This window comes from Sparus aurata, chromosome 13, assembly GCF_900880675.1.
Source record: "Sparus aurata chromosome 13, fSpaAur1.1, whole genome shotgun sequence".
In the NCBI taxonomy this organism is placed as follows: Eukaryota; Metazoa; Chordata; class Actinopteri; order Spariformes; family Sparidae; genus Sparus; species Sparus aurata.
The window spans coordinates 12,228,957-12,255,739 of record NC_044199.1 but is presented as its reverse complement, the minus strand read 5'-3'; the positions used below and the strand labels follow the sequence as shown (position 1 = coordinate 12,255,739).

General features: G+C 43.0%; 2 protein-coding genes across 4 annotated transcripts in view; both read right to left on the bottom strand.

The window, feature by feature from the left end:
- mtus2a (microtubule associated tumor suppressor candidate 2a) overlaps nucleotides 1-926 on the bottom strand; it is a 49,693-nt gene extending 48,767 nt beyond the window's left edge. Inside the window, exon 1 of one of the 2 annotated variants that reach the window (XM_030437367.1) lies at nucleotides 772-926. The gene's annotated coding sequence lies outside the window, so the exon portion shown is untranslated. The remainder of the gene's footprint in view (nucleotides 1-771) is intronic. The other variant, XM_030437368.1, reaches the window with a different exon arrangement.
- Nucleotides 927-3,309: 2,383 nt separating this feature from the next.
- Nucleotides 3,310-26,359, bottom strand: slc7a1a (solute carrier family 7 member 1a). 2 transcript variants are annotated; one of them, XM_030438344.1, is made up of 13 exons: nucleotides 26,204-26,359; nucleotides 15,601-15,871; nucleotides 15,286-15,468; nucleotides 15,043-15,201; nucleotides 14,626-14,800; nucleotides 14,366-14,499; nucleotides 12,797-13,019; nucleotides 12,059-12,198; nucleotides 9,564-9,666; nucleotides 8,930-9,135; nucleotides 8,639-8,790; nucleotides 8,434-8,542; nucleotides 3,310-7,634 (listed from the first exon to the last, which is right to left on the bottom strand). In XM_030438344.1, the coding sequence occupies exons 2-13, from the start codon at nucleotides 15,785-15,787 to the stop codon at nucleotides 7,450-7,452; spliced, it is 1,956 nt and encodes a 651-aa protein (XP_030294204.1). In that variant the 5' UTR covers nucleotides 15,788-15,871; nucleotides 26,204-26,359; the 3' UTR covers nucleotides 3,310-7,449. The 2 variants fall into 2 exon arrangements, with proteins under 2 accessions (XP_030294204.1, XP_030294205.1); XM_030438345.1 differs by lacking the exon at nucleotides 12,059-12,198 and adding an exon at nucleotides 11,412-11,548 and having other exon boundaries at nucleotides 7,435-7,634; nucleotides 26,204-26,358.
- Between the last annotated feature and the right edge of the window lie 424 nt (nucleotides 26,360-26,783).

Below are 26,783 nucleotides of genomic sequence, written 5' to 3'. Positions count from 1 at the left end.
GGAAACAATGGAGTTTGTTTCTTTAATTTACTAATGCACATAAATGCCTTCCCCAAAGCTACAGAACAGAACTAGAAACCGGTTGCCTTGTTCCTGGCGCATTTTCAAGGAGAAACAGTTCAGAACGGAACTCTTGTAAGATCAATTTTTTGCCTCTCCATTTATGTTTCATTTACTTGATGCCGGAAAAAAATATTACGCTCCAAAGTCAGGTGCAAAACTACTCAACCAAGAAAAAAAGCACAACAACAACAACAACAACAACACAATATTCCTCCAAAGTGTCCTCTCAGTGCAGTAGATCATAGCTGGGGCCAGGTCCTTAAAGCCCTGCGTAATCTATGTCTGATCATTAGCATCACCCACAGAGACCTGACCCGCTACCATCCATCACACCAGGCTGCTCCTGCCTGTCTGACCTCCCTCGATCTGCAGCCTCGCTCTCCTGTAGCTCACCACCACTACTGCCGCCGCCGCCGATGCTGCTCCACTTAACAGCGCGGTCAACTTCCGCGTCGCTCTTTTTTTTTTTTTTTTGGTGACATTTCACAAAGCTGCACCGCAATGTCGAGAAAAAAATAAAAACATAAATAAAAACACATCAGATCCGGAACCGAGTCAGCACCAAGACCAAAATCCGTCAAGCTAAAAAACAATAATAACAATACTAATACAAATTGTTATTGTCTTCAATGCGATGCGTCATTGCAAACACAACACAATAACCGCCGGGTGTTTTTGTTTGTTTGTTTTTTCAGCTGCGCGACTCACCTCCAGGCTTCTGCGCGGATGGCGCGTTGAAGAGATGTCGGTCAGGTGCGGGAGCTGCGTCTCTTCACTCCGTCTCCCTCCTTCTCCGACTGCCAGAAAACAGTGCAACAGAGGGAGGGAGAGAGAGAGAGAGAGAGAGAGAGAGAGAGAGATGCTGCGGACAGGAGGAGGAGGAGGAGGAGGAGCGGTGCTGATGCTGCAGCCGACACCTGGCAGAGCATCCTCCTCCTCCTTTCTCCCGCGCGACACATTTGCGCCCCCTGCTGGACCAAATCCTACTCCGTCATTTGTCGATTGCAACATAGGGGAAGACCAGGGACAGTTGTAAAACTTTTTTGCAATTTTAGCAATACATCAAAAACCATTTACACTGGAATAACCAATTTGTTATATTATAATCTTCAATCTGTCAACTGCTGAAAGTGGTTTTATGAAATATGTACAGGTTGCAAAATTGATGTTAATACAGTCTCTCCACTGTTACAACCGTCCCAGTGTACAGGGACGGTTGTAACACATGTCAGGGACGATTGTAACATGTCTAAAATATACACAATGAATCAATCATATAGTCAAAATGGAAAATATTATTTATCAGTCACGTTATTGTGACTATGAATTTCATGTCTTTAAGTAATGTTTACCTTTTTTTTCATACGACATGACAAAAAAGTGGTGAAGCCATCAAGTTATAACGCAAGAAAATTATCAAATGGGTAGAACACCTAACAAAAGTGCACATTTTACTTTAATTGCTTAATTTACCTTAACTTGACAGCTTCTGGGTCATTGGAATGGTTATATGACTTTTTCTGGGGTGAATGGTGGCCGCCTCACTTCCCCCTAGCGCAGTGGTGTCAAACTGATCTGGTAAAGGGCCGCTGTGGCTGCAGTTTTTCATTCCAACCAAGCAAGAACACACCAGATCCAACAAATCAACTGTGTAAAGACAATTCAGTTGATTGAATAAGTCGAATCAGGTGTGTTCTTGCTTGGTTGGAATGAAAACCAGCAGCCACAGCGGCCCTTTACTGCCAAAACCTGCCATGCAACTTTGGGCCGGCTAGAAAACAGCAAAGAAATTGCCCAAACTGCATAGCTTCCCTTTAATACCAGTATCTGCAACTCTATCCCTAACCTTAGCTTGTTTTTAAAATATAAATGAAACCAGGGACGGTTGTGACGGGGCGTTACAACCAGTATCACCAACCATGTTTCATCTCATGTGAGCTAGCTTGACTGCTAGTTTGACACTTGTTAGCCATTTCTATTTTTAGCTTACAAAACAGTGATTCTAATAATACTTGTTTGAATTCATAGACATTTGATCTTATAACAGCATCCAAAAAAAGTACATCAGAAAGAAAAGTAATTTTTTTTACCTCAAAAACAACCTTTTGTAGATAACACCGTCGGGAAGTTTAAAATATGGCTTCCTTTTAAGCAAGAATGGAGGGAAACTAACTTAGCATGAGCACAGTGAGTGTCATCACTCTAGGTTGTTTCTGATTGGAGAAATTCAAGGTGTTACAACCGTCCCCTGTTACAACTGTCTCCGGTCTCCCCTACTCTGCTCTCAATGAGATAATACTTTCAATATAGGACAGAAAGTACATGTTATGTTATGATAAATGATAAATAACAAGTCAATGAATAAGGACATTTTCTTTGTTTATAGCTTGAAAGTAATTCTCAAAGTTGATCCTAAAGGGTTTAAATTATGAGTGAGACCTTGGGAGATGTTTAATGAATGCGAAAATTGATAACCTGGCAGTCTCCTGCACTTTTTTTTTTTTTTGCTTTAGTATTACAGCCTTGGCTTCCACTTTAAATGAATAAACGATTTGGGTGTCAAGATATTTCTCTACTTTCTTCTGGAATCCCGATGTGTTATTTTATTTTATCTTATTTTATTTGATTTTATTTTTAGAAAACTCATTAAATCAACACATTTTAGAATGGGGACTTGAGCACGCTGATTAATTTACAGCCTTTAAATGCGCAAACATCCAAGTGTTCACAATGGAGTGGACAGAGACTCGGGAAAGCAAGTCACCTCGGATCAGGTCTGCAGTCCTCATCTGATAGTTGGTTGAGCGGGGTTTCTGAACAGATTGAACGATGATCCAAGGGGTTGGAGTTAAGAAAGATTACAAAAACTGCAAGAAACCTGTCAAATAAATATCAGAAACATGCAAAACTACAGTCAGTCAATGCCAACATATCAGAAAACAATGGAACAGACATCTACCTGTGGTTTGTTGTTGTTTTTATATGTTGTTGAATTACTGTATTTTCAGTGTATTTTCAACGGTCGTTCAACACGCGTCCCCGAAGGAGTCATTTCGTTTGTCTGTAGAAATAATTCCTCATATAATATTCTGATTCTGATATTTATGAGCTTCATCATATTGTAAGTCTGCGAGAAACATTATATTCCTGTCAATAGGACTGCGTGAGGAGCGTGATAAAAGTCTTTAAATCGGTAGATCTCTTCGTGAATGGCCACAGAAGGAAGGAGTCTGGGTTTTTTTTTTCTTTCGAAAAAGCTCATTTTATTTACAGGAGCGATGCACGAAACATACACCGATCTCAAACAAAAAGACAGGAGACGAGAGGACCACCAGACGGGCATAAACAATCAAGGCATTCTCGACTGACAACATGTTACATGAGTGTGACATTTACAGCGTGAGGGACTTGTGGTTGATTGGGCACAAGTTTTAAGATAGTCCATGAATTGCTTTCAGTCCCTCATTCTCAGTATCCCCAGGGTCGGTCCTGATACTACCAGAAGGTGGCGCCAAAGTACATACATTTCACACCCCCTCCCCTCACACACACACAGTGACTAATTATGTGAATTATAACGAGAAAACAAACAAACGAACAAACAAAAAGAGTCACATGTCAAACAAACATAGAGAACTTTACCAGAGACCTAGAAGCTGTGTTAGGCTGCAGCCGTATACCTGAAAAGATTCTGTGCATAAAACCAGACGGCGTTTGTTCAGTTGTCAAGGAGGTAGCTCTGTTGTCATCGAGCTACTTTACGTGTGGAACACAAAGCTTCATGAAAAAAAAAAGCGTGTAACCACACAAGCGTTTTTTTCAAGCTCACCGCCATGCATTACTTGTTTAACAGCCCCATTCACGTGACAATGTGTGATCCACAATTTTTGCTGTTGCAGTTTTTTGTGTGCAGCAAGAACAAGATGTTCCCGCTCCTCTTCAGCGAGGCAGTGCTGAGAACTGAACCACAGAGATGAATAACGGAAAGAGAAAAAAAAAAACATTCGACGAGACTGAAACAGACGGACATTTTTCGTGGGTTTTTTTTTCAGCATTTACATGCAGTTCTTAAAACACAATGAAAGCAAACGACGGCCGAGGGATGAAGGCAAAGGGTCTGAGAACTCGATGCGATCGCAGCGAAATGATGGTGATGGATTTGAAACATCAAACGCTCGAAAATGCTGCATACATCATGTAAAAGGGAAGGGTTAAGGTCAGTAGGGTTTTAAAGCAGCATGAAAGGGGAAAGAAAGAAGCTGCTTGTTGTCTATGCGGATGTGTATACATTATAGTATTCATACATGATAAAAGCACGAGTAAAAGGTACATCTTATGCCAGAAAATAGATTTTCATATACACATGAATCCCTTTTGTATTGATTCAACAGGAAACCAGATATACATTTCATGCAGTAAAAAACAAATAACTGCCACCATGGACATTCACAGGACAGTAAGATCAAACACGAATCACTTGTCGGTTGTTGTCATGTTATACTGTGCATAGGTAGATTTCTTTGCAAAAAAATAATACCGGGAAATGGGATTTTTCACATTCTTTGACAAAGTTGATATGTCTATTTCAAAAAGAATATACAATTACCTCCTTGTTTGACAATTTAGCAGCACATGAACATGTGAAGCACGCCAGAAAAGTCAGTCGTGATTCATCAAAGCGACACCCGATGTGTTCAGTGTCACATCGCAATTCATGATTCAACTTGCAGTGGAAGGCTGCGTAACAGGGAGCCCCACTACGACCCCCCCCAAGGAACCTGCTTCTGTCACAGTCATGGCCAATATCACATATTCCTAGTTACATGACTGCATTTTGTTTTTTTGCTATCAAAAGGCAATAACGGATGAAGTAAGGTGAAGGCAGTGATTTTGCCAACCCTGAGGATGAAGTTCCAGTTGCACTGATCCTGCAAACACAATGTAAAGCCACAAAACGTCCGACACAAACAGAGCAACATAAAATAAGCCTTTTTCTCCAATTTACAAATAATTTACTGCAAGAAATATAAACAAAATCTTATATACACAATCTGGATTATACAGCTACTTTTGTCTTGAAGGACTCCCAAAGCTACAGTTAATGCACTTTAAGGGTTAAAACTAATGGGAAAATGATATGACGTAACAATTGAAAGGTGCAATACGTAAAAATGTAATCTCACCATGTCACCAGAATAGCTGCTAGCTACTGCTAACTGTAGCTGCTGCTAGCTTGTTAGCTCCCGCAGCTAGCAGTGCAGACCGGGAAGCTAAAACATAGGAGCTATGAGGCCAGAACAGGCCGGGGCTAGCTGGTTAGCATGCTAATCTCAGTAGATAGCTCTCTGCTATAAAATACATAGACGTCATAATGTCAACTGTTATTTCCTCACTTTCTTGTGATGATTTTAGCTAGTTTTTTAATGTTGTTCGGCTAAAATTCTTAAATATTGCACCTTTAAACAATTAATAACCCTTTGTTCACAGGAAAACACACCTTTTGCACACACCAACGTCTGTTGGCAAATCTTTGGGAGTACTAAAAATTTTGTATAAAGCCTTTTATAGCCCCAGAGGAAGCAACGCATAGTCTGATAAATTGACTCAAGTGATGTCACCTGAGTCAGCTGAAGACTAGAAGTTTAGCAATGAAAGAAAAGATGTTATTCTAATAGTATAAAAAGAAGAGAGATTACGAGTGTAACCCTCTCCTTATCTCATCTGATCTCATCATTCGTGCTACTAGCATCAAGACCCAAATCTCGTGCCGTAATGTCGACGCTTGAGTTGCATTGTGGGTAATGTAGGCGCCTGGTTGACATGGAAGAGAATTATGTGGAATAAAAGGAGATGATATCTCCGCTTCTGCTACACTGATCCTTTTAGACAGGACCACAATTTGGACAACTCTTCGGAGGCTTTTTACTTAATTGTAAATTTAAACTTGAATCAGATTCTAATTTGAACAGCATGCTAGAAATGACCATGTGTAGGGAGCGAGTAATAAAAAGACATGAATAAACATGAGAAAAGGCGTAAAATAAATTGAGAACAAATACATAACTCCAAATCAAACATTTTTAGAAAAAAAAAAGGTTGCCTGTTTTATTTTTTTTTTTAATAAGACTAACTAAATGTAACAAGCTACAGATGCAAAAAAAAAGACACAGCAGCCAGCACTGTGAAAATCCACTATGATCTACTGTTACATTACATTCACAAACATTCAGCAACTGTCAACGATTTCACCAGATTTCCCATATTTACCAAGGATAAAATGATTTAAATTGTTCCTGGTAGGCTTTAAACCAAATATCTTTCTCAGAATCTCTGTCTCTCAGAGTAAGGAACCACCCAACAGGATGTCACATTCAGTATTTTTGTTTACAGCAGTTTCTGCATCATAAATTTGCAGCCAGATCCGTAGCTCATGATCATTCGCGACCGCTTTCTGCTAAGACAAACGCCTGCATTCAAACTATACCTTATGACCACAGTAGGACGCCAGGCTTTCCCTTTTTGCAAGAAAAAGCATGGCGCCTCCGATGGTCTCAATGCAACCCCTTTGGACTGTAAATTGGACTCACGGAGGCTGTAGGCTACAGCTCCCTGCCGGCCCACGTTGCACCCACTGGCCCGACCACCCTTTTCTTCGAGGGAACAAGGGTAATTATAACAGTGAGAGGGCAAGTGTGTGTTGTGCAAGCTCTCGCTGGTCAGGGAGGACTGATATAGCAGCATGTCAACCTCAATTGCACAAGAGTTGGCAGGTTTCTGAGAATGTGTACCAATCTGTTAAATACCAACTTGTTTCATCTGATACGGTAGCTAGTTTTTGGATTTTAGCAGAAAAGAGAAGACAAAAATGTACTGCTGTTGAACTTTTCCCAGATGAAAGCAGTTATCACATGTGCACATAGTCCTACTGCCAGCGATGTAACCCAGACGCTCTCCAAAGACGTAGCTACGACCCATGTAGAGGAACAAATGTTATGGTCTCCCAGTATCTCTGAACACTCCCTGAAACACTGATACGTTTCCCTCCCCTCCCCTCGGACAGCCAAGCAATAACAAGTAGTTGAAAAACTCAAAGCCAAGCTAAAAAGGGGGTAACAAGCTTGTTACAAAATACCGAAATAACGTCAATTATGGCTTCAGAAATTCTGTTGTTCCACCGATTGACCAAAAGAGGAAAGTCACAGATTTGTGAATTTGAGGTCAAAAGTTTTTTTTGTTTTTTTTTAATAAACTTTCCCCTGCAAAAAAGGAGCAGTGCCGGGGAGGGACTGGGAGTTGTCGGCTCAAAAACACTCTTACACAGATAGACTGGTGTCGGGGCAGGTTGAGAGGTACGCAGCATTTTTCTGATGCTTTTTTTTCTTTTTTTTACAAATCCCCATCGTCCTCTTCCCTGGCATCGTTGGTGTAGTGCAGGAAGGCCTCCTTTTCCGGTGACATGGCCACCGATTCCTGGACGCGCTTGAAGCCATTCATCTCTGTGCCCGGAGATGAGCGGGCCATAGCCGCCTCATTGCTGTGATGAAAGCCGTAGCCAAAGTAGATCACGAAACCTGAAATGCAGAGCAAAAGACACAAAATCATTGTGTATTATGCTCGCTTGTAAATGATTTAAAGGTGAACAATGTAACAATTTTAAGTTGAAAACGTTCAAAAATTAACTAAAACTACCAATAGAATGTGATTTTTTTGCTGTGGGTTTCAATTTGAAAGGTATACAATTCTTACATATTGCACCTTTAAACAATTTACATCAAATAATTTGAACAATATAACACCCGTATTGGCATATTCTTAGCTGAATGTGCCGTCAAAGTTTAAAGACATATACTGTAGTTAAACATGGCCTGTGCCTATTTTACGTACTTTGTTGCTCAACTGACGTCTTTCACAAACTAAATCTCCACATTACAACATTACAGCTGCTCGGAATAATAACCCTAACCCTAACCCTGCTATAGCATCATTAAAAAAGAAGCATATTAAATGTAGGCACGGGGGTTTTCTACCAAGATGTTATGGTAAACAAACGCTGCGATTGGTTCTATCATTACAAAATGATGACATAATAAGGCTGCCTGCACCACAGCTTTGATGGACTGCTATTTCAAGCTACAAGAGCGAGTGAAGTGACAGCTGTGCGGAATTAGTCTGAGAGCATCGGCGGTAAAGTGTGTGATGAGGAAATCAGCCAATCCTTTCAGCCACAGACACTCAAGTGATGGTCAAGTAAAAAAAAAAGAAAAAAAAACACACTTCCTTTTAAGGAATCAATAACATTTCTTCAAATAGAAAGTCAGTTTAAACCCTGGACAGAAGCCATTTACGACGACAGAGATGGAGACTACCTACCTATAGCCATCCAGATAGAAAATCGTATCCAAGTGCCTCTGTCCAGCTGCATCATCAGGTAAACGTTGACAAACATGCTGATCACCGGAATGAAGGGGAGCAGCGGAACCTAAAGGGCCGATATCACAGAAAGAAAAAAGCGATCCTAAAAAGAGATTCCTTAAATCCACACGACACAACACGGAGTGAGTGCCTGGAATCGTACCTTGAAGGAAAGTTTCGTCTTGCTCTCCGGCTGTCTCCAGATGATAAAGGTGAGGAGGAGACACACCATGAAGATGACGCAGAGCGCCATGACGCTCCAAACGGCGGCGCCTCCCTGCACTGCCAGGATACTGAACGCCAAGATCAACGCTCCTGCAGAAGAACATAATGTTTTGTTTTTTTTTTATCTCATTTCATGTGTAACTCTGGAGAAAATGCAACTTAACACAGACTACCGATCTCTAACCAATTTATTTGTATTTATCACAGTTGGCCTGGTATTATCACCTACCCATGACGGAGGCACATATGTTGACAGCGAAGCCCGACAGTGTGGATGGCTCACTGTTGTCTGGGAACAAAAGGGTCTTGAAGCTGAACCTCTCCTCCATACCAGGAAGGATGCCCATGCTGGGAGCACTGATGCCATCGCTCAGCTCAACCTCCTCCTGGGTGTTCGCCATCTGATACGTCAGACTTGGGTGCTCAGGTTGGTACCTGGCGCGACCAAATACACACATAAAGCCGTTTCACCACACTTTACTTTTTATTTGCATCATTTGAATAAGTTGGTAGTCACAGTAGTAATTGAGTGGCTGTCAACATTTTCCTGGTAGTGTAAGAGTATGGAACGGCTTCCAACGTGACTGCCGGGCTGGGTTTCACAGGGTTGCTTAAAAGAGACACAAACATATGCAGCCACAGGAAGGCGGTAATCGAACTATAGAGTATTTCAGTCTCATGCTGGACCAACGCCAACGTGGAAATTACTTTGCTTCACAGACTAGAACTGACTTGCCAGTGTGTTTTCCACCTCGCATTCACGCATGGAGTTTTGACAGCTCATGAAAAAGTATTGACAGGTGCAATCCCAGTGTCCCTGGATAAACTCTATATACTGAAACCCGCCCCCACCCACCACTGACCTGAGCACCAGGACACAGGCAGCCACTAACGTGTAGGCCAGCAGCGTCCCTATTGACATCAGATCCACCAGGTCCTTGAGGTCGAACAGAAATGCCATGATAGCTTTCAAAAAACAAGAAAGAAAAGAGAAAGTTTGAAACTGAAAAACACATTTGTATATTCATCACTGTCATGAACTGCTACTGAAAGGATCGCAATGTGTTTTCAAGATCTCTGATCTTTCATTAACATGTATAGGATTTAATTTGTACGTCTTCTTTGATAACTGTTTTTTAGCAATGCAAACTTAGCTTACACTCTAAACTAAGATGGAAAACATGGCAAACATTAAAGGGATATTCTGGTGTAAGTTAAATCCATGTTCTAACACATCGTGACACAGAGTAGGACCCCCCCTCGAGAGATAAAGTTTGCGTACCCCTAGCTTACGTAGTTTTAGCATCCTCAGAAACGATCGCACGACAACAATACATTGCAGTTAATGGGTCCAAGTATAAGTCGTGCGGTCGTTTCTGAGGTTGCTAAAACTATGTAAGCTAGCAGTCTGCAAACTTTATCTCTCGAGCGGGGGTCCTACTCGGTGTCACGATGTGTTAGAACATAGATTAGACTTACACCGGAATATCCCTTTAAATCTGCAAAACAGCATTAATTTTGTTCCCCCAAGACAGTTTTGCCAAGTCTTGCCTTAGTGTGACATTTTTATCATTCCTACTCTATAGCTCTTTTTTGACCTAATCTACAATATTTTCCTTTTTAGCTATACAAACTTAGCTTACTCTAAACTAAGATGGAAAACATGGCAAACATTAAATCTGCAAAGGAGCCATGTCTCGCCATTTTTATAATTTCTACTCTATGGCTCTGTTTTGACCTAATCTATAATATTTTCCCAAACCTTAGTAGGCTAGTTTGGTGACTAAACCTAACCAAGTCGTTTTGTTGCCTGACCATGTTGTTTTGTTGCCTAACCAAGTCTTTTGTTGCCTAACCAAGTTGTTTTGTTGCCTAACCAAGTCATTTTGGTGCCTAACCATGTCGTTTTGTTGCCTAACCATGTTGTTTTGTTGCCTAACCAAGTCGTTTTGTTGCCTAACCAAGTCTTTTGTTGCCTATCCAAGTTGTTTTGTTGCCTTACCTAGTCGTTTTGTTGCCTAACCAAGTTGTTTTGTTATCTGACCAAGTAGTTTTGTTGCCCAACCAAGTCGTTTTGTTGCCTAACCAGGTCGTTTTGTTATCTGACCAAGTGGTTTTGTTGACCAGACCTGTCCATGTAGTTTTGTTGACTCAACCTAACTAAGTAGTTTTGGATAGAACTTACCAAAAAAGGCAATATGCAAGAGAGCTTCTGGCCAAACCTGTATATATAATACAATATAGCGGGCAGAACTAGGCAAAAGTGTCTTAGGTGGAAAAAAAAATGTATAAAAAATTAACACCAGCATGTAAGAATTGTCACTGTAAGAATATTAGCATGGTGACATTAGCATTTAGCGCAGGGAACTGCAGTGCAGAACATCCTCACAGAGCTGCTAGCACGGCTATGGACTTCTCATGTACAGGTCACAATCATGTGTGTCACAGGTAGGAATCAAATCAAAACATATGCATGAAGTGGCAGCAGCAAGCGCATGAAGAAAAGGTTAGTTACTGCATCTGCAACAGTGTACTCAATAAATACAATTTCGGCATCAAATGATTTTAAAATATATGGTTCAATGATCGCACATAATGATGAAGCTACTCTTCCAATAAGGAAACTTAATCCCCTTCTTTCCTCCCCTGTCCTCAAACACAGGCCTCTATTCTCCTCAACCTCCTGACTATGCATTCCCTCTTCATCTTACCAGACATAACCCCGGCGGCCACAGTGGAGGTTACGGGGGACTTCCTCTCGCTGACGCGGGCCAGGAAGGAGAAGAGTAGGCCATCCCGAGCCATGGCAAAGATGATACGGGGTAGGGGAAACATGGAACCCAACAGACTGGGAGTTGGGGGGTGGGTGGGATGTGGAGGGAAACGTCAGATTGGGGATGGCAGTTGTAGGTGTAGGGTAAAAGGAACAACAGGAAACAAGAAAGGAAGAATTGAAAGAGGTCAGTAGGTCAGAAAGGGAAGGAATCAGTGAAATGAAGCAAATATAAGTTGCGGATTTGGGGGTGGGGGAACTTGCAACGGAACACAAGTCCGGCGATATTCTAATGCCAGCATGCAAAAAACCTTGTCTCCTTACATGCTGTTACTCTGTTCCACTGTAAAAAACCTTTGGTTACTTCGGCATGCAGTTATATTGGGTCTTTTGAAGTTTAATAACAGACAAGGTCTAGCCACTGACACATGCTAGAAGAATGACACAGTATGACCTGGACTACCTCGACCAATAACCATTAGTGATGCCATTTTTTTTATGCTGGACCACTGATTTCCAGCGACATGAAAAGAAGCCTCAGTGAACACGGGTGCTTGTTCTGAATCATGCGTGTTAGTGTCTCACCTGCCCCTGCGCCAGAGGTGAGGGTAGCAGTTAGCGGGGTTTTGGTGCGGGGGCTGATCTCGGCCATGAACTTGAAAAGCAGCCCGTCATCGGCCATAGCCCAGATCACACGCGGCATAGGGAACATAGCACCCAGCAGGCTACCGGGGAGGGGGGGAGACCAGGATATATAGTATCCACACTTACACCCACAAGAATGCCGTGGAACATACATGAACAAGAAACACCAGCTCACATATACAGGGAACATCATACAGTACAATTACACAATACACACATTGTGCATAACATACACGGTAGAATACGAGTGACAGGAAGCACACCTCGGTTGATACACACCAACCTGACCTCAAACATACCATGCAAACATTTCTTAATAAAAGATGCATATAATACATAATTATTTATCAATAGACTTTCAGAATTATGTGCAAAATTAACATACAAAAAACTGAATGTTAATTAAAAATGCAGCTGGACATTTAAGTGTTACATAATCACACACATACACTGAAGCTTCAATATATTCTGAGCAGTGCCTGTATTTTTAGCGGAGGGATCAAGTGCCCTTCCGAAGTTAAATATACATTCAGATGTTCACACACGCACACAGACACACAGAGGCGTGTCTATGTGTGTGCGCTCATGTTTATCCGAGACAGAGAACCACCGGCACATGAGCATGCATTTAAAAAAAAAAAAACAATGGCAGGCTTATGCCGGCGTGTGGCCGCTTACCTCGTAGACAGAGCACAAAGAGAGCCTACAGCTACAGCGTATTTGGCTCCTCCCCAGCCAACGTAGTTAAAAGCCACAGGCAGAGGGCTGTTGCTGTCCAGCAGGTAGTACGGCATCATGAGGGTAAGGGCGGCGGACACGCCAAAGTACGCCACAAAGCAGATGAGCAGCGAGGACACGATGCCGATAGGGATGGCTCTCTGGGGATTCTTCACCTCTTCACCTGGGGCGTGGGGCAGTGAATGGGCACAGTTAAAGGCCAAACCTCTTTATCACTTTAGCTGGAATTTCAGGTCCAGTCTTTTTGGCTTTGCTTTGTGATCTGAATAAATACGCCATTTACAATAATATAGCTAAAAGAAGAAATCAGATCAACATCTTCAACTGAGACCTGTGTATTTGACTGCAGGCTGCTGATGATGTACTCAGCAAGAACATATTGTTCAGAAGTTCAGTGTCCCTGAGAAATGTATGTAATGACACGTTATAATGAGCTGGGTCGATTATATACATCTGAATCCTATACACACCATCTTGTCTTTAATCGTCATTTTTGGCCGAATTCAAGTAAACATGGAAAAAACTGACAAACAGATGTGCATAGGGGGAAAAAAAAAAATCTGGGTACTTTGCAACAAACCGAACAAGGAGCTTATTTTCTCTGTGCACCCGAGAGACTGAAACACCCAACTATTCAGCTGCAGGTGATTACGCAACAGAGCTCCTCAGACACACACGTCTTGTTCTGCTGTGAAATCACACCGCGATGATGGAGTGCGTGAGAGACTGCCTGGATCCTTTCCTCTACACATCTAGTCATGACAGGTGACAGCTACTGATTGGGCCTAGATTACTGCGAGGCTGGCGGGGTCATAAGCATGACAGTTGTGTGGATGCAAGTGTGTTTATTGTATGTGTGGGTCTATGTGTGTGTTTTGGGGGGGGGGGGAAGGGATTCATGGCTTTGCGCCAACTTAACTCTAGCTAGCCAGAATACACGAACACACACACAGATGATATAATATAATGGCTTTCAGCTGCCTAGGAGAGTGCGTGAGACAGACTTGCCCCTACAAGCCAAACTCAAGCAATCGCTCAGGGTTAACTTCATGCTAGCCAATTAGAAGCCAGGAAAAAGAGAGGTGGGAAAAGCTAGGGGGCCAGGGAGCAGGCGCTCCAGCTATTACAGGGCCCAGAGGAATTGAATGGATTAAATAAGAACTATAGGAGGACACACACCCATTCGCAGGTGTAGATCTGCACAAACTTGAGGAACCCTCATGTCATGATTTATGCCCCTGACCTGCATTCCAGCGCTTTGCAAGAGTGAAATTAGGCCAGGCGCACGAAAACTGCATCTTTTCTCTCTGCTCTGCCCCTCTTATGTAACACTCCTGGATGTTTAGACAGGCTTGGCATTGGAAAGGTTCCAACTCCAGTTTTAGTTACACCAGCCCGCAGCCCCAACCCCCCAAAAGTGGAATCGAACCCTCAAGCCAGTGGAAGAGACACGAGAAGTGGACCTAGAAAAGAACAGGGCCGAACAGGGTCTTTTCACCCTGGACTGACCTGTGGTGGCGATGCAGTCGAACCCGACAAAGGCATAAAAGCAGGTAGCAGCTCCTGACAGCACGCCGGTGAATCCAAACGGCATGAAGCCGCCCGCTCCTAACCGCTCTGTGCTTGGCAGGACGTCTGTCACACTGAACAGCGAAAAAGAAAATGAAGATGAAAATCAACAGAAAATAACCTACATTGATCGAGTGTAACAGGACGTTTCACCGAATGTCCTCCACGTGTGAAGCGAGTGTGCGCGCCCACGTTCTTACTTGCTGGAGTTGCTGGTGTGATTAGGATGCAGGATCTCTTCGGGGTCTAGCTGCCAGTTCTTCAAAGTGCCTTTAACCAGACCGGAGACCACCATGAACGACAAGACTAGGATGTTGATGCAGGTAAAAACCTTGTTCACCATTGCTGACTCTTTGACCCCGAACGCCAGCAGACCTTAGGAATGGAGGAGGCAAAGAAAAGAAAAGGAACAATGAAAGACTGGACTCGAGTGTTTTTGTACTGAAATCTATCAAGTGTCTAGTGAATATATGCCAATGCAGAAATGTCAACTATTACAAGTTCAAGTACGATCGACTGCATGCTGGCGAAGATAAAGCACGCGCTTCTCTTTGCGCAACAGAAGCGAACACCCGGGGGTTAGAACGGCACAGAAAGAAAGAATGAGGTGTTCTCACCTGTCAGAGTGATTATGATGAGAACAGCAAACACGTCAGGGTACTCCGCCAGTATACCGGGCGCTTTCATGGCCATGTTCTCTCTGCAGAACAGCTCAATGCGTTTCCCTACCAACTCGTCGAAGGTAGCACTCCATGCACGGGCCACGCTCGAGGTACCTGCGACGGAGAAAAGCCAGTTGATCTCGTGAGGTCTTCTCAAGCTTTTTTTCTATTCTCTCATAGTGGTTGAGTAAGTTTTACCAATGATGTAGGAAAGGATGAGGTTCCATCCGGTGATGAAGGCCCAGAGTTCTCCTACAGTCACATAGGAGTAAAGATAAGCCGAGCCTGTCTTGGGAACCCGGGCTCCAAACTCAGCATAGCACAGACCAGCCAACACTGAGGCTAAGGCTGCTATCAGGAAAGACAGCACAATAGCTGGACCTGTGGGGTGGGGTGGCGGTGGGGTGTGAGGGGGGGGGGGGGGGGGGGGGGGGGAGTGGGTAAATGCATATCATACGATTAGAGGCTTCAAGATGTCTCAGGACGTCTGCTGATCGTTCCCAGTAAACTTACCCGAATTCTCTCGTGCGACTGCGCCGGCTAACACGTAGACGCCGGCGCCCAGCGTGCTGCCCACGCCCAGGGCCACCAGGTCGAAAGTGTTGAGGCATCGGGACAGACGGGAGTCCTCTGCGTTACAGTCCACCACCTTCACCCTCAGCAACTGCTTCCCAAAACCCAGAAGGTTCCCCAGCACCATGGCCTCGGGGAGAGGAGGGGAGGGGGTAGAACGCTGGCTGGGGTTTTGAGGTCACAGAGGAGAAGGGGAGAGATCACACACAACCTACAGAGAAGCGAGGGTGAAAAAAGATAAGAGACAAGAGTAGGTTATAGTGGTCCGCTCTGTCTAGCGTACTAAATATGTCCCTGTGATAGAAACATTCATCAAACAATTTGCCAATATTCTCCAGCCCGTACAATGTGTCTTCTCTGTGTGAAAGTACACGGAGGGCACATTCAAAATGACATCAACAAACAGTGGTCGCACAGCGGTGGAGTGTTCCACTCTGGGTTAAATGGGTTCACTTGTGCTTGACAAAACTTGTTGTAAGTAGAACAGTGTTTTCTGGGGAGTTACATAACGCAGCCCAAATCCATGATGTGTGACTTCCAGCCAAAAAAACGGCGGGCCTATAGGGATAATCCATCTTATTGCTGGAATAGGTCGCAGACATACGTTACATAACACAGCGGAACTCACAGGGGAGGACGCGGAGCTCTTTAACAGGCTGCTTGACAAGAAACAGAATCCCGACTCATGGCACAGAAACGCCTTCTTGAAACTGTGCCGTTGAGTTTCATCATCACATTGCATTACTCCTACACATAGCAGAAGGAACAAAACCTACAGTGCTCAGACTGTTCTGTCAGGAGCTCCCTCTGGGTTACACAGTACAAATGAGGACAATCCAACATTATCTGGGGCTGAAGTAAAAATAATTAATAGACAACAAAAAAAGACACCTAATCGGCCAAAGTGGAGAGAAAAAGCAGGTCTTATGTAATGTTATATTGCATTTTGCTTTGATTACTATTAGGTAAGTAATTTAAACATTTCGAACTGAGGTTTATCTTGTAAGGTTGAAGCAGAATTTGAAGGTAGCTCTAAAATATATATATGAGGCAGCATAACTGCCAACTGCTCACTGTACTCTTAGCTGTCTTTAGTGTAGTAGTGGCCTCACTAGCTCTCTGTTAAAACAACTGGAGACCAGACTGTTACTGGACACAGCTGCAGAGATGAAAGACAGGAGTCAGACAACAGAGGATACACTACGCAGGTGATTTACAATGGCTCGGAACAAGACTACATAACTCGGGGATATAAGGACACACCAGGCGGGGAGATGAGAGGCATGAAGTGCCAAGAGGTGCGACAGAGAGTCGGACATCGTCAGCACGCTGAACTGGAAAATTTTCACATCTTACTCTGTAAGAAAAGTATTTACGTTGACCAGAGTTGATTGTGGAAAGACAAGCCACGATTGCTTTGGTTGGTTTTATTGAGTTTATTTCAGTGAAATGTGTTTTACGATGAGGCAATGAGGCGAGACTGGTGTAAGGATGACATATTTCTATAGGCTTGTCAAACACCAATTTGATGATTTACGAAGTGTAAATGAAATCGCCAGAAGTAAGAAGCTAATGTCAGGCTATAAACATACTACACCGCGACCATATGACTTGGATGTCACCAACACTTACTACACTGTAAGTATACACACTTACTTAAAACTGATCAATCCATATGTTGTAAAGTTAGAGTTAGAATTGTGTAAAGACGGACTAGTGAGTAGATGAGTCTCCCATGTTCAACGTCTGCGGTCTCGGTAAGCCACTTGTTAGCGAACGCCTTTTTTGAGACAAGACAATTCTTGTTTAATTCAGGTGTGGGGTATACATATTTTATGTTGTAGAACAAAACGTGTTTACCACAGACCTTATTTCAGACATCTAACGGAAAATCTGTTAAAAAAAAGCCTGCTGACTTTGAGATGAGAGAACCTGAAATAATAAAAATTCCGGTTATAGGACACGTTTCCCGTGGCGCTCCATTAGAGTATCGCCTTTCTTGACATTTTGCAAGTATATTTTATTCACTATTTAGGGCGTTTTCACACCTATAGTTCGTTTGCTCTGGTCCGAATGAGGGACCAACTTGTTACAATGTTGCATATTGCCTCGAGTTTGGTTTGTGTTCACGAAGCAGCATTTACAAGTGGACCAAAATGTGTGATGCGCGAGGAAACTGCTCTCTAATTGGTCTAAATTTCGAAAGCGAGGCAGCAATTCAGCTGAATTTAGCACCGAGCAGACAGGAAGTCAAGCACTGAAACAACAACAATTTGACATTTTCAAAATAAAACACTCCGTGTTTACACCAGCACACAAATCTAAAAAAAGAGACAAACACAAGCTCTTCTGCTGATCCTTCGGTCGGGAACACTTCGTGTTGTTGTTTTTATGACACAGACCTATAACTGCGGTCGCGAGTGATCATGTGATTATCGCGGGAACTCCTTGGCCTCGAGACGCCAGCTGCCTACCGTACTGCACCGTGTCCGACTCAAAACGCAACCGGGGGTTACCGGATGGCAGAGCAAAACACCTGATCGGGCCGTAACGCAGCGGACACGTATCCAGTGGAAATTCGGGGTTAAGCACTGATGCTTCCTGCAGTTGGGTCGGATCGAGTTTGGATCATGTTCTCACCACAAACGAACTGTACCAGAGTCTGTTTGGAACCGGACCGAGACCACCTCTTCAACAAGGTCTCGGTCCAGTTGTTTTGGTCCGCACCCGAATGCGATTGATGTGTTCACACCTTCCCAAACGAAGTGCACCAAGGGGGTAAACGCTCCAGGGTTCGATTCAACCGAACTAAACAAGGCAGGTGTGAAAACGCCCTTAGACTAACTAGCTAACTTGCCGCTCACAAACACATCCCAGCTCAAAGTCCGGGGGATATACTAGCACCTCTTGAGGCACAAAGTGGTAATACAAGACAGAATGATGCTAGCTGGTTAGCACGTAGCCTCTGCAATCTCTCTGCAACACAATAAAATGTGTGTCTTTGGGAAATAGTAACAGCGTGTTGCTCTCTGACTTAAAGCAGACATACGCTGATATCAAAATAGGAGTGCGTGTTCACAGAAATACTTAAAAAGAGGAATTAGGATTGAGCAGCCAACGCAGCCTGGAGGCCAAGAGCAGCTGTAAGTGGTAGCTGAGAGGATTCTCTGTGTCAGTAGCCTGTCCAACATCTTATGCGCATTCCCCAGTGCTGAGCTCACACACTCAGCAGTAATACTTGATATTTGGAAGGGAGAAAAAAAATACACAGGGCAGGCAGAGGAGTGGAAAGAGGGGAGGAAAAAAGAAGGGAGGGGGCATAAACAATGTGTTGCAGCGAAGTTAAGTAGTGCCGGCCTGGCGGAAGTCCAGTGGTATGTCCCATAGAAAGAGACTGGGATGTGTTTTGCGGCGGGATAACACCGTGACCCATTTCCAGATAATGGAACCCGTCCAGGGAGCGCTGACAAGAGGACATATACCCAGAAAAGGTCATGTGGACATTGCAACAGTCGTGTCACACCTCATGGAAACTTCCACGCGAGGGTAAGCTAAGGTAGCGACCTTGTAGGTTGTTCAATCCAGAGAAGAAAAAAAAAAGGGCTCGGATACAACTTTCCCAACCTGACCTATTAGATCACATGTGAAAAAATACAGTGGTTACATAAAGATCAGTCACTGAAAAACACTGTTGTATTGGTACAGCCACTACCAGCAACCAGCCACGTTAGCGTCTGAGCTTTAAATTGTTTATAAAATGAGAATACTGAATATTAGAACGGCAGATTCAATAAGTAGGGTTGCATGAGGTACATATTAATAGTCATCTTTGGCACTACCTGCAGCTGATGGTAGTCGGCACGCCCCCCACCCCAGTTTGGTGAATCAGCAGGAGTAATGGTGCAGGAAGCTGAGCAGTGCACTGTAGTGGACGGAGGCAGCATGTTGACAGCTTAAAATAGTCCAGAATAAGTTTAAGCGTGTCTTTCACAGCTTTGCCCTGCCATCGGACAGCTCTATCCAGCGCGAAACCAAGGCAGTGATATTGCTCTTTCTAAAGGGCACCAGACTCCTTCAAGAACATACAGTAATCCAACTTCCCATGACACTGGAGGTGCTGGTCTCACTGAAGTCCCACAATGACACAAAGTGGTAGACCAGAAACTCCTGTAGCTGGAAAGAGAAATTAGAAATGTCTTTGATTCCACGTCAGAAAGGCTTTGCAAACAATGTTGCAAAGACCCCAGCGTCAGAAAACACAAATTACCCCTTTAAAGGAGCTTGCACAACACGAGTTGGAAGACATTACGTTCAGTCTCTCCCATTTGCAGCTGCTATTTAGTGTTCCAGAGGTCACTATTGTTTGCTCGGGGTCACTGATCTCGAACGGTGTAACATTACAGCTGGGAGGCTCGCTGGACGTCCTTTAGAAACAGTGTGGAAAGAATGACACGGGTGCAGGCACTCGTGTTGCCCATCATTAAGAGCGGGTGATAAGACCTTTTAATTAGAGCTGCAACCACCGGTCGATTCATTGATTAGAGAAAACAATCCACATATTAAACGATGAATGAACAAGACTATACCTCGAAGCTGTCAATGCAGTCCACATTTCACATATCGAGTAAATGTAAGTGCTTAGGATGGGGAGATGTGCAGCAAATTAAGGGCAAATGTCAAAAAGTGTCATGTGCGTTTCACAAATAATCCGTTAGATTACAGGATCTTAACCAGCAGCGGTAAAATTGCTGAGTAAGATTAATACCCCACCCAGATAACAACTCGTTCCCCATGCTGCTTTAAAACAATGGCAGTTCATTAAGAGAAGCTTAGAAATAAAATAGATCAAATATCTTTGTGTTTACGGGAATGAACACACGCACACACACACACACACACACACACACACACACACACATGCAAGTAGAACCGTGTGAACCACGTGACCCCTCACTGACGCGGGTGCACGGGTTGTGCAACTGCTGAGTCAAACCTGTCTGTGAAAATTCATCGGACGCAATAATGACACTTTAACCGTGACAAAATCTGACGATTCAAACCAATCACTGCAAATTAAAATGCTGCAAATCAACGTTTAAATGGCAAGCAAGCTGTTCCTGCACCACCTTTCACCAAATACTCACTTGAGGCCGTCTGCAGGTCAGATAGGCTTCACCTGTCGCTCCGTGCGGAAAGTCTGACAGATACTGGCTGGATTAAATGACGGATTTGTTAACTATTCTTCAAGCTGTTGTGAAGACTGCAGAGCGTTCGCCGGCCGCCGTTCTGAAATAGAACCTGGAGGAATCACATGGCCTCGGCTATTCCAAGCGGCGCAGACACGCACGCATGCACACATGAGCTCGGCTGCAAGCGCAGCGTTAGCTGACCGTGAAAACCTTGATAAACGTGATTTTTTTTACGGTTATAACTCTGGACGACTTATATAATGGCAGCTGCGAACAGTCGCAGTGACTGGGTTTATCTCGAAAAAAGCAGCAGCTTGTTTAGAACAGAAACGTACTGCAGCAAGGGCTGGTAACATCCAGACGAGCCTGTGCATTGGTGTGAGCCATGCATGCAAGCAATGGTGGAAGAAGAGAAGTGACTATCAGAATGCTGTTAAATTACTCAAAGAAAAGTCACAACCTGCAACAAAAACGTTACTTTGGTAACAGCATCCTAGTATTATTAACACGTTTGTGTCAAAACCAAACTACTAACCCAACAAACTTCCCTTTGCGGAAAAAGGGTACGTTTTTTAACTCTCATATATGATGTTTCTGGATTGAAATGACTTCCGCATCAATCCTTCAGTTTATTACGCATACACACATTATATCATATCATATACACAGTTTGACCTGATGAAGAGCCACGTGGGGATTTAAACACTGTTTTCATTAAGCTTCTGTGGCATGAAGTAAGCGCACAGGCATTACCCTCTCTCGTATTTGTATATCTTGTATGTATTTGCACTGTAAGAGCACATGGATAAATATTAAAGATTCCGAATTGTAGGGTTTAGAAAGCACAGTCTCATCTTGAGTGTGCACACACACACACAGACACACACACACAGTTCATGTACACGACCTGCTGTCAGTTTAAAAGAGATTTGGCAGATGAGACGTGGAGAAAGAGAAGAAAGAGGAGGCAGTGCCAGTGTCACCGGGAGGGAGTGGATGAACAGGAAGGGGGGTGTGATCCCGCACGACCAATGAAAGCGGGCCGTGAATGAGACACTGCTTGACATTTAGGAAGGGCTCGGAGCTCTTTTCAAAAGAACTACAAAAGTACTTTTTCTGTTTTTTTAAGGCAGAAAATTGATGATGATTTCTCCTTAAAAAAAAAACGGAATAAACAGTAGGTGGAAAAAGAAATACTTCGCAGAAGAAGGTCAGCCGAGTCGGCCTGACAGAGCCCCGCTCGAATAAGTGCACGCGAGCAGCTTTGTGCTCCATTATGTTGGAGGAAGGAAGAAAAATATTCAATGTGCTGTGCATATGCATGGTACATTTTGTCCAACTCGCGGAGGCGGGTTCGCTGTGGAGAGGGAACGGCATGCAACAGCGAAGCGCCGACTGCTACGTGTTGACAATTCTCATCTGTTCCCTGCCCTATATGTGTCTCTGTGCAAACACGATGCCACCCACTCATTTCCCCGGAGAACCATATATCAACATACCCGGCTAATTTACCAAGGTTTACAGCTTTGCTGCCGCACGTGTAAAAAAAGTATTCTGATGGTGGCAGATTTAAGCGCGCCACACCGGGTCACCTTGAGCTTGTCGTGCACCAGGATTTCAACAATGACTGTCAGTCAGTCAGTCTGTGGAAAAAGCATAAGTTACTGTGCCTCAGTGAGCAACAAAGAACAGCAAGTAATGCAGTGGCAATAACATTCAAATGATCTGTAATTCCAATGCATATTGAGCATTACCAGAACAGGTCATTGGTACCTTAGTTAAGCATCTCTCGTCTCTCCACTTTGTCTTAAATGTAGGACAGAAATTGGTGATCTTACTCACTGTTTCTGGTCCTGTGTTAGGATACAAAAGTATTGGAGGGAAGTCTTATTTGAAATACAAAAGGTTCTGAAAAAGGAGCTGGAATTTGACCCGGTTTCCCTCCTTTTGGGTCTCCCCAGCGGCCGTGTAACTGATATGTATCAGAAAAAACTGTATAATGTTATGACATTTTGTGCCAGGAAAAATATTCTTCAGCACTGGATCTCAGACAAAGCCCCCTCGGTTGCGGGATGGCAGAGGACAATAATGGAATATATACCTCTGGACTTTCTGACCTGTCTCCTGCAATACAAAACGAATGCCTTTGAAAGAATATGGAAACCATTTCCTGACTATATTAATGTAAATCTTTCTGCTATATTGACTAGAGCATTTGTATAAAAAAGAAGACAATTTTCTGTTTTTGGCTCCCATTGGACTTGATTCCACTCTGTGCTGTATAATGTACCTGTCGTGTTAACCTGGAACTGGTTAACTGTTTTTTATTTATTTTTTTTTGTTTTGTTTTTTTTATTTGTGTTGTTACTCCCAGCTTGTCTTTCGTCCCTGTTTGGTCTTGTCACGTGTCTTGTCTATGATGTAAAATTAATAAACACATATATATATATATATAAAAAAAAAAGCATCTCTCGCTTCAGTCAAGTCAAACTCCCAGCTCATGACAAGGGACACATGTCAGGCAAAGTGCCCTCGTTCCGTCTGAACTGACCCCAATCCTCCTCATGCCTTCCCCTGACGAGGACCAGAGAAATAATCCCACACTCTAGAAAGCAAAAGATTGGCCCTTTATCTCTTTTTCAGGAGGAAAAGGATGCTAAAACACTAGAGGCCCTTCACTGTTCAGGCAAAGAACATGGGATCCCACGATAATATAAAGGAAAGTGTGAAACACTTCTGATACCTCTATTCTTTTTCTCTGCTGACTGCATGCTGAGAATTTAAGTGGACCGAAGATCTGAGACATCCAATATCACACTGACCGACAGTCACATTAAGGATGGGACGATACAAGATTTTATTGCGGGTCATGTTGAAGAAATAAAAGAAAAAATATCAGGGTACTTGTGAATCGGGATAATTGTTAATATCTTCACATGAGTGAATATGTATAGCAGGGCAGGATGATCGTGACTTGAAATTTCCGTATCATCCCATGTCCAACATATTATTTACTATCTAAAAATACAGATTTAGTGGATTTAGAGTATGAAATAGATTTAGTTTTTCCTCGATACATGATCCCCTGAGAGAGCATTTACATTTTTACTACATTGATTGTCGAATTAAAAAGCTGGTCCAGGGCATCACTGCCTGTTTAAAAAAAACAAAGCACAGTCTTGGAATCTCAACCTGTTTCTATTTCAGGGGCTAATCACTTCCGTAAGCTTGAGTACACATTGTGTGTGTGTGTGTGTGTGTGTGTGTGTGTGTGTGTGTGTGTTGCTATTACCCAACATCGTAATATGCTCCTGATCCATGTTTTGTACACACTGCCAGCTATTTACTGCAGCGGCAGTCGCTTGCATTCTGCACACTGCCTCAAAACCACCAACTGCAACTTGTTTCACCGTAATGTTGAGTGCAGGCAAAAGCAACCCACTATTCGGAGAAAAAAACTCATTTATGGAGGAATTAAGCATACAGGGAACTAAAGATGAGGAAAAAAAGGAAATACGAAGCCCTAGAAATCCCAGTGAACCTGGAAACCTTCAGTACGTCTTGTGTAGGCTACTTACGTACAGCTCTGCAGTCAGCAGCTTGCCCACAAGTGACCCACTTTCACACCGGTGGCTAAAGTTAGACTGGCTGGAACTCGCCTGAACTCTCGCCACCAGGATCTGAAAGGTCATTCTTAAAGCGTAGTTACATTTGGGAATTTAGCCATAGTTGATTTCTGTTTGTCACATTTAAAAAAAAAAAAAGATGACACAAAACAATTCTACTGCAGTGTCACAAGTGTATTTCTAAAGTTATTTTTATTTTATTTTGTTTTTATTATTCCAAATGCCAAAGGTTTGGAGAGAGGGCTTGAGTCAGGTCTTTAAACCATCCAGCGAACTGGACTGCTGCAAAACCTACGATGATTTAAACCACATTTTCGGACCGTTTTACTGACACAGATTTACTGCAGCAGATTTGACCCTTTTTTCTTTTTTTTTTTTTCTCCTGCCACTTCAAACCATTTCACAGCTCTTCAGCTAATAACTGGGGTTTATGTGAGAGTGTTACCCGCAATATATTGGCTATTAAGATGTTGAGTTGTTAGCAGGGGCTCCACGGTGTTTTGGTTCATGCATTCAAGTGCAATTTTAAAAAAGGGGCACTGTGTTGTTTTGAAGAAGACATTCAAACCCAGAATTTTCGTAGTTACAATATCAATGGGGTTCAAACTCAAACCTTGGAGCTAGAAAGGTGGCAGGGTCCGCCACATATAAACATGATGAAACGCTATGAAATTGTGTCGTCCTTCAAGGTCAGTTTGTTTATTCAGTCATGAAATAAAGACAGTTTGTTAATTTAGTTTTTTTTTTAGGTATTAAAGATCTTCCTCTTTTGATTCTTCCCCAAATAGTGCACATTTAACATTTCACATCTAATTTAACATTTAATCTTTTTGCTTTTTTTCTAAACAAACAACAGCTGGGTAACTAGACAGTTGCCTCTGAACAAATATTAGCCTATGAACATGAACATATCTTTAAATCTATAACACCCCAATAATATCTGAGGTGGATTTATTCATGGGTCAGGCGCAACATGTCAACTATTGTCACAATCTCTTCTTGAGTAAGAAAGAAACAACATTTATCTGCACCCATGTTCCTGTTTTCAATCACTAACATGCCTGTTAAGAAATGTAATTAAATGGTATAATTGGTTTATGGTTTACTTTCCTTTGAGTTAATTCAAACTCTGAAGGAGAGTTTAACACTTTTTTTTTACTTCATTGGATGTTTTTCTTTATTGGCTTTCTCCTCTGTTTTGTGACCACTTGCTGACTTTGACTCCAGTCCAGACAAGAGCCACCTTCCTGTCATCACCCTCATTCTCAGTCCTCTTTGGACAGACCGCACTGAGCCGAAGCCTTCAGAAAAAAAAAAAAAAGTCTTAACACATTCCAGGAGTTGCCCCTCTCGCGTTACATGGCCATGCTTACATTCCCGTACGTTTTAAAATCAAGCCAAATGGTAAGTTGCATGTAAAGAAAGAAAAGAAAAAGAAATTACGCAATGCTGTTGTGGGATTTTTCTTCCACGAGCGTCCTGCAGAAAAAACCAGCAGCTCTTTGCATTGTGAAGCAGTTAAAATGGGCTTGAGCGAGAGGAGCATGTGCTCCACGGTGTCGCGCAACAACCAACTTTACGCACGGAAATGGCTGTCCGCAAAGCGCTCCGACTACTGTGCACGTCCCAAGAAAATCTTCTATCCCCGAGTACAAACACTAAAAGGTTAGAAATTATACCTACAGTGAAGATATACATGCATGTGGCTTCGTTTGAGTTGCTCCTTACCGTGTATACACTGCGAGAGCGCATGAAGCAGTGATCCAAAAGAAGTGGTAAATGTCCTCCAGAAGTCTGAAAACTTTGGAAAACCCAAACTGCGTCGAGACACGGTGGTCGGGCAGAATTAGACGTCTCTTTCCATAGGTGGCGAGAAGAATTTAAGGTCTCGGGTAGCGCGTTCAGATGGAGGAGGGGATACAGAGGCAAACAGCAGCCCCGCCCGCTCATTACAGTTGTGCAATACCAAGTAGTGACCAACCGCCACAAGTGGCAACTGGCTGAAATCAACAACAACAAATTAATACTTTTTCCAATCAGCAGGATTGTCTAGACTGATGATTAGAAGACGAGGTGAGAGAATCAGCAATTTAGAATGACTCTCACAAAAGGTCGCGCACTGAACCTCACATCAACATCCAGAAAATAAAACTTCCAGTTCAGTGATGGTAATTCCTCCCTCAGTCTATACAGTTGTCATTTAAAATGAGAGAAAATAAACATTTTAAGGACAGTAGGATGTCCCCTTTTATGGTCAAAACTATAAAACAAAGCCAAAGTAGGAGCTAGAGTTTCCACTTAATTGCGA